The 11,568-nt window shown below is 44.5% G+C and overlaps 1 protein-coding gene across 1 annotated transcript; it reads right to left on the bottom strand.

Annotated features, from left to right (window-relative positions):
• Nucleotides 1-3,399: 3,399 nt before the first annotated feature.
• On the bottom strand, nt 3,400-11,283 carry LOC137366669 (probable G-protein coupled receptor 139). Its single transcript, XM_068028349.1, has 3 exons — nt 11,186-11,283; nt 10,632-10,837; nt 3,400-4,304 (listed from the first exon to the last, which is right to left on the bottom strand). Exons 1-3 carry the CDS (start codon nt 11,281-11,283, stop codon nt 3,400-3,402), a joined length of 1,209 nt encoding a protein of 402 aa, XP_067884450.1.
• Between the last annotated feature and the right edge of the window lie 285 nt (nt 11,284-11,568).

Raw genomic sequence — 11,568 nt, forward strand, 5'->3', positions numbered from 1 at the left:
CCGTTTGAAGTGACATGCGCTGTGAACATTTTAAGTGATATACAGTGCATCAATTACATTAATTGTCGCTAATTTAAGTGATATCTACTGTAACCATTACAAGTAGCATGCCATTTGGCCATTTCAAATGACAGGCCTTGAGACCATTTTAAGTAAATTAACATGAGGCCATTTTAAGGGAAATGCAGTGCGGCCAGTCAAACTGACATGCAGTGTCGCCGTTTTAATTGACATGCACTGCCGACTTTTTAAGTGATATGCACTGCAGTAATTTTATGTGATATGCACCATGACCAATTTAAGCGGTATGCAATGTAATTTAATCGACTACAGAGCGACCATTTTAATTGATATGTTCTTCGGCCATTTTAAGAGCCATACCATGTGGCTATTTTAAGTGATGTATACTGCGACCAGTTAAAGTGACTTGAACTGTGTCCATTTTATATGACATGGACTGCGGCCATTTCAAGTGACATACACAGCTGTCATTTTCAATGAAATGCACTGCGGCCATTTTAAGAGATGTGTAGTGCTACCATTTTAAGTGCCATGCCGTGTGGCTATTTTAAATAGCATGCTATGGCTGCATTTTAAGTGCTATGCAGTGCGGCTATTTACAGATTTACAGTGACATGCACTACCAAGATTTTATGTGACATGCTATGCCACCATTTTATGTGACAGACGCGGTCGCCATCTTAAGCGATATGCATTGCAGTCGTTTTGACTGACATGCAATGCTGCTATTTTAATTGACATCCGTGTGCCGATTTGAAGGAACATGTATTGTGGCCATTTTAAGTGCCAAGAAGTTCGGACATTATATGTGGTATGCCATGTGGGCATTGAAATTGATATGCAGTATGATCATTGCAAGTAACATTCTTTTCGGCCATTTTAAGTGACAGGCACTGTGGTCATTTTAAGTGACGTGAATTGTGGTCATTTTAAGTATATATATCTCCTTCTTGAATATATTTAATGACTTGGCTTCCACTGCCTTCTGCAGTAGACTATTTTATTGGTTCACCACCCTCTGAGTGAAGACATTTCTCCTCATCTGCGTTCTAAATTGCATGATCCCATATCCTGAGACAGTGACCCATGGTTCTGGACTGTCCAGCTATAGGGAACATCCTCCTTGCATCTCACCTGTCTAGGCCTGTTAGCATTTTATAGGTTTCTCTGAGACCCCTCTTCTCAACTGTTGGCCCAAGAAACGGCCGAGCAAATTTTCGTTGCACCCCCTCTCTAGTAATAACATTCTTCCTCAGAAAATGAGCACAAAACTGTATCCAATTCTCCAGCTATGGTCTCAACAAGGCACTGAATAAATGCAGTAAGACATCCTTGCTCCTGTATTCAAATCCTCCTGCAATGAAGGCCAACAAACCATTCGCTTTCCTATTTGATTGCTGCACCTGTTTGCTTGCTTTCAATGACTAGTGTACAAAGACATCCAGATCTCGTTGCACCTCCCACTTCACAATCTTCATTTTCTCTTTTTACAATCAAAGTGGATAACGTCACATTTATCAACGTTGTACTGCATTTGCCGTGCATTTGTCCACTCACCCAACTTGTCCAAATCACATTGGACCCTCTCTGTATCCTCCTCACATCTCACATCACCACCACCACCCCCAGCTTTGTGTCGTCTGCAAACTTGGAAATATTACATTTAGTTCCCTTACCTAAGTCATTAATATATTTTGCGAATAGCTGGGGCTCATTACTGCTCCCTGCAGTACCCCACCAGTCACTGCCTGCCGCCGTGTAAAAGACCCATTTATTTCGGCACTCTGTTCCATGTCTGTCAGCCATTTCTCAATACATGCCTGCATATTACCCCCAATCCTATGTACTTTAATTTTTTTACACCAAACCCTTCGGTGAAGCCTTATCAAAAGCCTTCTGAAAATCATGTCACATGTTGTGTGGCCCATTGAAGTGGCATGCACTGGGGCCATTTAAAGTGACAAGCACTGCGGCCATTTTAAGTGATCTAACAATGAGAGCAATCCACGGTGGTCATTTTAAATGCTGCCTTTCCATGGCAGTGAATGTATGAGATGTTTCGGGGTTATTAATATAGTATAACGCTTCATAAATGATAATAAAGGGTTATAAAGAGTAAGAAAATATATTTTTTTCAAAGGATTGCACAGGGTTGTGCGAAATCAGAAACAGTTATAAAGTTTATAAATTATTATACAGAATTATAAACAGTTAAAAAGCATCATGGAGGATTCTGAAACATTATAAATTTCTATACTCGATCATAAAGGATTATAAAGCTTTATAAATAATTGTAAGGAATTATAAACAGTTAAAAAGCATCATGGAGGATTCCGAAACATTATAAATTTCTATACTCGATCATAAAGGATTATAAAGATTTATAAATAATTGTAAGGAATTATAAACAGTTAAAAAGGGATATGGAGGATAACGATGTGCGTTAAAGGGCTGGAAAGTATTATAATGCATCATGAGTGGTCATGAAGTATTATAGAGGATAATGAATGGGTGTAAAGTGTTTGAAAGGAGTATTAATGGTTAGAAACCATTATTAACGATTCTCAGAATTATGAAGATTATAATTGATTTTGGAGAATTCTGGCTGCAACTCCCCTGTCACCGTTGTAGCAGGCCTCGCCCCCAGGCCCCAAACCATGAATACAGGCTCCGCCCACCACCACTCCCACCCCCCCACCACCATCGGAACTCGCTTTGACGCCACTCCTCCGCCACGCTGGGGAATACACTCTGCATCGCTCCCCCGTCATAATGAGGAACAGGCTCCGTCATACGGCACGTCATCATAGCGACAGGCCCAGCTGCTGCTCTTTAACCATCATAACATGGCTGTACGCTGTCACAATAGGACTGTCCTTGACCCCGCTCTGTCATTTTGGCAGCAAGCCCAGTCCCGCTTTGGCAACATCGTAACATGCCCCGCCTTCGCTTTGCCACCATTGCGACAGACCCCGCCCCGATCTCACTATAGCGTCAATTGATGACCCGTAATGTCACAGTAACGAAAATCCCGCCCCACACTGAGTCAGTATCGTGACTGGACCCCGCCCGCTCCATCATCACACCGTCAGGACTCGCACCCCGCTGAGCCACCACAGGACTCGTCCCGCTCTGACTCCGGCCCCTACTCTACACAATATGGACAGGACCCGGAGCCGCTCTGTCTCCATGCTGTTAGGCCCCGCCCTGCTCTACCATAGCGACTGGCCCCGCCCCTGCTCTGGCTGCCTGGCGACGGGCCCCGCCCCCGCTCCAGCGCTCCCGAGATAGGTCTCGACCCGCTCTGTCACCATAGCGACATTATAGCCCCGCCCGCACCTCCATGGCTGTTGTAAATAGTCAGTGATTCAGTTCCTCTCATCTTTGAATGAATTTAATAATTGGAGTAAAGGGATTTTGCAGCACATTTTTCAACTGCTCTCTGAACTGAGTCTGGGTCACGGCATAAATCGCAGTGTTTGTGCAGTTACTCAGGAGCTGCAACATGAAGCCCAGTTCCTGCAAAAAACCAGGTAGAAATACAGATTCATACCCCAAATACCACATCCGCCACCATACCGAATACACCATAAACACTGCCCATAGCAGAATGAAATTGGTCGAGATAACTAACAGTAAAATGATGGATTTCCTACGGCTCTCCATCTCTGGGTCTCTGCAACTCTCCCCACTGCTGTGAGCCCGGAGTCTCCTGCGTCCTCTGCTGCTCACTAAAATGTGTCTGATGGTGAAAGCATTGAGAAGCAGAATCACCACAAATGGAACGCATGGAGTTAGAATATGATGGAGGAACTCGATTGTTCCCCAGACAAGAGATATTTGAATATGACCTTCCACAACACAAAACCAGTGGAGGTTCAGCAGCCAATACCAACCTGTTAACATAAAATACCAGAAGATGTTCTTTAAACAGCTCAGCACAGTCACTGTTCCCAGAACCACAGCCGCCGTTTTCTTGCTGCAATATTTACTTTTCAGCTTCTGGCAGCAAATGGCCACAAATCGATCAAAGGTGAAAGTGACGGTGAACCAGACAGAACAGTCTGTGGCTGCATAAAGCAGGATGGCGTGGATATTACACACAGGGATGGAATACCGCAGGAACTGAAACTGTTCACGATAAACAATAGGAATATGCCTCAATATCAGGTCGAGGATAATAACCACTAGATCCGCCACTGCCATGGCCACCAGGTAGCGAGTGACACATTTGGAGAGACCACACTTTCCCCGAGACAGGAGCCCAATCGTCAGCAAGTTAACTGTGAGGAAGGGAAATAAACTGGGAAATTAGACATCAGAATGGGAGCAAAGTTACCAGTTGGATTGAAGAAGTATTGAGCTTTGCAAATATGTTCCTGTATCCAGTGATGTATTGAAATGATTGGACCTGAAAGAACAAATGGGAAGGTCTGTGATAGGGTGGTAGGCAGGAGAGATTAAATAACAAAAAAATAGCTAAACTGAATGTTAATCATAATCCTCCCCTTATCTCCTTTCCCGGACAAGGTTAAAAAAAAATTCCATCTTTAATCTCTTCCATTTCTCATGAAGGGTCACTGACCTGAAACATTAACTCTGTTTCTCTCTCCACAGATGCTGCCAGGCCCTCTGAATATCTGCAGCATTTTCTATTTTATTTCAGATTTCCAGCATCTGCAGCACTTTGCTCTTGTATAGAAAGTTAAATGTTGGACTGAGAGAGAGATTCCCTCGCCTGTGACAGGCAACACGGAATTCAATTATTTCAAAACAATAATTGGAAATGAGTCCACTGAAAAATCAAGGAAACAAATAATCTCAATCGTCACTAAGTTAAATGCAAACAAGGGAATTTATCAGCCTCGGAGTAAAAACAACAGTTTGAAAGAGATTGTGGTGAATTTTTAAAGTTCGTTACTGCATACAGTGATGGATCTAATTATTGTACCAGTGACAGGGATTTATAATGGGGACAGGGAACCACATTTACTGGACCCAGTGGGGGTGGCGAAGGTGAGGGGAACCTCGCCTAGGCAATCCGTAGACCCCACTAATTCAGTGATGCTCGGGCAATTGACTACCCGATGCTAAGGTCCCCATACCTTTTAAGATGGGGATACCGCTTGCCAAAGCTGCTGGACAATCAGAGGGCCAGTAGCTCATTAGAAATGGAAACACCACCGGGAGCAGTGGAACTGCCAGTAACACACCAGATTTGGGACAAAGACGAGTGCTGCAGCTCCATACCCCAGGTAAGTGTGGTGACAACACTTGATCGGGTCGATGGAGCAGCGGCCCCTGTTGGAACTATTCCAGGGCTGTAAGCAGGTCCATCTCTGGAGTCCCAGACACCAGGTAAGTGAACTGTGGTAGCTATGGCCTGTCAGAGAGCGAAGGCCACTGCTAGTACTACACCAGGCCTGGGCCAAGCCCATCGATGGTGCCCCAGACACCAGAGAAATGTGACACAGTCGCGGGGTCTAATCGGGATGTGCTCACACACTGGCATGCTCACACACCAACGTACATTAATGGAGTGAGAGTTCTTTCAGGTCCTGTTTCGCTCCCCGTTGATAGGAAGGCGCCCAGAATCACCTGCACCATCAGGAATCCCGCTATCACGACAAAGCTACAGGAACTCTCATCCTGCCTCTCTCTGCTGACTGTGAAAATGATGTAATCGCCTCACCTCATGGATGGCCACAATCATCTCCCAGATAAATTGACAGAAAACGCAACTGCAGGCCAGTGAGTTTAACATCTTTGGTGTGTCAAACATCGGGGCCAGGGGGAATGCGTGGGGGGTGGGGGGGGGGGGAGGGGTGAGGGAAGGGTGGAATGAGCAGTCACTTGGAGAGGTTTGATTAATTAAGGATAGTCAGAGGGATTTGTTAAATGCAGATCATGCATTACTATGCTAACTGAAAATGTTCATGAAGTAAAATAGAAGGCTGATGAATGAAATGCATTGGACTTTCCATACATGGATTTTAAGAAAGCGTTGAAAAAGGACCCCATAATAGGTTGGATAATAAAATTGAGTCAATTGGAATTGGAGGGTCAGTGTCCAACTGGATCAAATATTGGCTTAAGGACAGATAACTGCGAATCGTGATAAATGGTTGTTTTTCAGATTTGAGGATGTTCGACAGTGGGTTTTTCACAAGTGTTAGTGCTGCGACCACTGCTTTGTTTGTTATGTAGCAATGGCTTGTATCTTGGAATACAGAGTCGAATTTCAATATTTTGTGATGATATCAAGCTTGGAAGAATGGCAAACAGTGACGATGACTGAAACCGCCTGCAACAGGACACAGATAGGCGAACAAAATGGACAACAAGTGGCAGGTGGAATATAATACTGGCAACTGTGAGGTGACGCATTTTGTTACAGGACTAGGAGAGACAATATCTAATTGGAACAAGAGTTTCGTTAAAAAGAAAAACTTGAGATTCCACATTTTAAAACTGAAAAGGCTGAACCAGGACTGATTCATGGGATGGCGGGACTGATGTATGAGTAGAGATTGAGTCTGTTAGAATTATATTCGCTGGAGTTCAGACTAGTGAGCAGGCTGGGGCTCATAGAAACCTCTAAAATTCTAACAGGGCTTGACAAGGTAGATGCAATACGGAGGTTCCCGATGGTGGGGGGTCCAGAACCAAGGGTCATATTCTATCTATACGGGATAAACCTTAGAGCACTGAAATGAGGATAACTTTCTTCACCCAGAGAGTAGTGAGCCTATGGAATTCACTACAACAGAAAGCAGTTGAGGCCAAAACATTGTTTGCTTTCAAGAAGGAGTTAGATATAGCCCTTGGGTCTAAAGGGATCAAAGGGGATGGGGCGACAGCGGGAGCAGACTACTGAGTTGGATGATCAAGGCATGATCATAATGAATGGTGGAGCAGGCTGGAAAGGCCGAATGGCCTACTCCTGTTCCTATTTTCTTTGTTTCTAGCTTTGTGGTTGTTTTTAAAATAAGTTACCAGACCTTTCCTGTTTTTGGCTAGTAAACAAATACTGGATAGCATGTAATTTCACGGAAACACAGCAGAGGTGTTCTAACCTGAGGGGGAAGATGTTTGCAAGGAAATGACAGACCACGATTTACAACGGTCACATGATTGCTGCTGTACTGATTTGTTTCACTTTGAACTGTTAAAAAGCCAGTTGGTTTTCGCCATTGGGCAGAAAGAAGTTTGCATCCTGACTTGCCAGCCCAACAGAAGAAGACCCTGCTTATCTTTCTCTTGAAAAGACAAATCCTGTATCAAGTCCAACTATTACCGCTCTTTGAAGACATTCTGCATCTTTGAAGGAACTTTGCATCAATTGTGTGAGAAGTTAAGCACTTGTTGCTGCACACCTGATGTCAGACCTACGTCAAGCGTTCTGGAACTGCATCTCTTGAAAGCCTATCAAGACTGATCATCAACATCCACTGCAAAGAACTATTCTCGGAAGATTCCTATTGGCAGTCACCTATTCGACTTTGGGAGACCTCCCCAAATCAAAGGACTTCCACATTTTCTCTTCAGTCTAACTTATTTTTATTCCTTCTATATTTTTTGTAACAGCTGTTAAAAAAATCAATGTTTTCCCATTTAACTGGTTGTGTATGTGAATGTGTGTGTGAGGGCTAGGATAAATAAAGAGTTTTAATATTTCTAGTTTACGGCTTTGTATTACTTTAGTTTTGGTTACGGTTTGGGTTATACTAAATAGATAATTAGGTTGCTAGTACAGAAATCCTGATTGGTGTGTTTTATTCTGGGGACGAAAAGTGCATCTGATCTATTATTTCAGTAAGTGGGAACATTTAAATATGTGCTTTGACCTGTGGAGAAGTGGGACTGAATTAGCAATGCCTGCGTCTCGCCCAGGTCGTAAGAACAGATAATTACACAGGGAGGCGGTGGCGGAGTGGTATTGTCACTGGACCAGAGACCCAGGTATTTCGCTTGGGGCATGTGTTTGAATCCCAGTACCTGAAAGAAAGTGGAATTTGAATTCAATTAATAAATCTGGAATTAAAACCATTGTCGATTGTTGTCCTTTCGGGACGGAAATCTGCTGTTCTTACCTGGTCTGGCCTGCAGGTGACTCCAGATCGACAGCAATGTGGTTGACTCTTACATGCCCTCGAAATGGCCTAGCAAGCCACTCAGTTCAAGGGCAATTAGGGATGGGTAATAAATACTGGCGTGGCCTGTGTTGCCCACATCCCATGAACGAATAAGAAAAATGTTTGAAAGTGTGTCGAGAATCCGAGGGGCCTGAGACTACTTGAGCATTGATCTTGGAAGGTGGTAAGACGTATTGAGAGATTGGTTAGTAAAGAATATGGGATCTTAAGGCAAAGAGTACAAAAGCAGCGAAGTTATGTGGAACCTTTAGAAAACTCTGGTTAGGTCCCTGCTGAAGTTTTGAGTCCAGTTCCGGTCACCACACTTCAGGAAGGATTCGAGTGTCCTTGAGAGGGTGTAGAACAAATTTGCCCGAATGATTCCAGGGATGGGGCGGGGTGGGGGGTTAGTTACAGGGTTAGATTGGAAGCGCTGGGATTGTTCTGCCTGGAACAAAGAAGACTGATGCAAGATTCGATAAAAGAGTACAAGATTATGGCAAACTTAGGTAAGTTACACAGACAAAAAAAAAAAACACTTTTACCGTTAATTAATGGACGAAGGACGAGGGGCGCAGATTGAAAGTCTTGAGGAAGAACTGCAGGGCGGATATGAGGAAGAACATTTTAAAGAAGCAAGTGGTAATTACCTGGAACTTGCTGTACACACGGGTGTGGAAGTGGAGACAATCAATAATTTCAAGCGGAAACTGGATGGGCACTTGAAGGAAATGAACTCGCAGGGATACTGGAATCATCCCTGAGTCCAAATAGATTTGAGCTCCACTCCAGAGATTTAGCAACATAACCCAGAATCAAGCAGGGATTGGGACTGTCTGGATAGCTCTGCATTGAACCGGCATGGAGTGGAAAGGCCGCATTTCCTGCTCCTCAGCCACTCCGATCTGGAAAGATCCAGATACATAGATAGTCAATGAAAGTGTGACATTAACAGCCACTGGAAGCTCCGTCCTCACCCTGGTGTGAGGTTCCAGGTCGTGTTGCAGGAGGTGGCACAGTTTTGTGACCACGTCCTGATTTAATCAGAGTTACCTCACACACTGTCCATCGGATAGGTGCAGGTATGAAAAATGCTCTTGGAAAACCCGGGGTGGGTGGGGCAGAGCCCCCCTCCTCCTCCCTCTTTACAGAGCTTTCCCACTCTTCAGCCTCTGCTCCATTGGTTGGTCATGTTACATACCCAGAGCCAGTGTAACTACAGTTCCCATACCTCGTACGGAGTTGGGACACCAAATCCTCTGACCTCCCTTAATGTCTGCAGCAGCGCACAACACAACCTCCATAAAACCATCCGCAGCACCTCCACTAACTTTACAATAGCAGTAGTAAGTCAAAAGCCCCTCTACTGTAAGTTGGTGGCCTGTTCCTTTTAAATAACACGAGAGGGGGATTTCTTGTGTTGCTGTATGCATATTCAGGTGAGAGTGACTAACACGGGTGGACAGTGGACATGCAGAGAGCAAGATTGAAAGACATGTGTCAATCCTACCAGAACACTTTCCTCAGCATGGAGCACCACTGGAGAGCAGCCACAAACAGCCCTCACCATGTTAAGGCTTCTAGGCTACACATCCTTGGCACAAGTAGCTTATTGGAACCCAGAACTGCAGCCACGGAGAGGGCGAGAGGGCGAAACAAAACACTTTCAAAGGTGAATTGGATAAATACTCTAAGGGAAACAAATTGCCTGAATAAGGGAATCGGACAGCAGAACGGGACTAATTGGAGGAGTAATGGTCATGGAGGGCTCTGAACACAAGAATACGACTACTACAATCGTGATGCTCCTAGACCAGAAACCATTGTAGATCAGTAAGCACAGAGGTGATGGGTGATCAGGATTTGATGTGAGTTAGGATATGACAGCACATAATTAAATGGGCTATGGTTTATGCAGGTTTGTAACTGAGAGGATTGTCAGGGTAGCATTGGGATATTCGACTCTGGAGTTAACAAAGAGATAGACAGTTGTTTAAGGAGCAGATGGCCTAAGACAGAGGATATTACGGGTGTGGTAGTTGACAGGATTGGTGATGGACAGGATACGGTATTGGAACTCAGCTCACGGTCAATGAATCATTTAGAAATTAATGACCCTGTTTTAGGCTCATATATTCGTGAATTCATTGGAAAGAAAGCAGAGTTTGCGCTGGGTGTGGCAAATAATGGCTCCAATTTCCATAACTTAAATAACAAGGACAACCGTGCAATTAATTGTGCTTTGCACACATATTAGCCGGATAGAGAAATTTTCCAGGGGCACCAACAGTAGCAAAGTTGAGACAGTAAAGTAAAAGAACAATAATGCAGTTAGCAATGGCTTATAGAGTTAATAGCTGGAGATAGAGATTTACCAGGAATGCCAACAGTAGCAATGATAGCAGAGTAAATGACAAGAGCAGTAATACAGCTAAGCACGATTTATAGAATTAATAACTGGACAGAGAGACTTACCTGGGATACCAACAATAGCCAGGATGGGATAGTAAATACGTTGAATCATTTGAAGGGCACAAATGATCCGCCAATGTAGTGTTATCCAATCATAATCTGCAGTTAGCTTGCCAAACCAATCGGATAAACGCATGGCAATTGTTGCAACATCCAAATGTATTGCTTTCAGATTCTGACCTATTGTTGTAACATTCCAATCTATTGTTCTCAAATTCGGACCCATTATTGTAACATTACAATCTATTGCTCTCAGATTCTGATCTATCCTCTCCCTCTCACTGGAGCCTCTGATCCCTGTTAGTGCCGGGGGTGATACTCCAGCTGACACTGCGGGATAAGACACTTAAAGGAGTCCCTTATCAATAGAAGAGGAACAATTAGGGTCCAAGGAGATTGACATTAATTACAGTCACTGCACAAACAGTTCAAATTAACGCCTTTCAATTCCACATTTTTTGGACCACAACAACGAACCACATTTACCCGGTCGATGTGGTATGTATGAGATTGGCTGATGGCACAGGAATTATGGATTTGTTGTGCAGGGGACCCACCGACGGGTGTAGGAGCAGCCGAAACCTCCGGGACGCTTCTCATTGCGGGTAATGATGGAGCTCAGGAGTGTGAAGTAGTCCTGGCCGAGCTGGCCCATGCTCGGCCGAAACTGCTCATCGGACCCAGGCATTGAAACCCTCCTCGGGATTTGGTAGCACACAACCCGAGCCGCCTCTCGTAAATACCCTCCAAGCCATTCCAAACGCCGTGGAGGGGTTTCCAGCACGGGATGCTCCTGCACACTCTCCACTTCCTCACCCTCGTCAGCTTTCCAGACATGCCCTGGCAGTTTGTGTTACCGTCTAGCAGTGAGGGGAATCCCCTGTGCCGGTCTCTCTACATGGGAGTCCTCCCCACTTTACATCAGGGAGCTGGGGAGTAA

Source organism: Heterodontus francisci, unplaced genomic scaffold (genome assembly GCF_036365525.1).
Source record: "Heterodontus francisci isolate sHetFra1 unplaced genomic scaffold, sHetFra1.hap1 HAP1_SCAFFOLD_590, whole genome shotgun sequence".
In the NCBI taxonomy this organism is placed as follows: domain Eukaryota; kingdom Metazoa; phylum Chordata; class Chondrichthyes; order Heterodontiformes; family Heterodontidae; genus Heterodontus; species Heterodontus francisci.

Excerpts from the sequence above, each read along its gene's own strand:
- LOC137366669 (XM_068028349.1), bottom strand. The coding sequence starts at position 11,283 with ATGGGCCAGCTCGGCCAGGACTACTTCACACTCCTGAGCTCCATCATT. Across the intron at positions 10,838-11,185 it reads GGCTGCTCCTACACCCGTCG|AACAATAGATTGGAATGTTA; the intron begins GTGGGTCCCCTG and ends TCCGAATTTGAG. Across the intron at positions 4,305-10,631 it reads GGCTATTGTTGGTATCCCAG|TTAACTTGCTGACGATTGGG; the intron begins GTAAGTCTCTCT and ends CCTTCCTCACAG.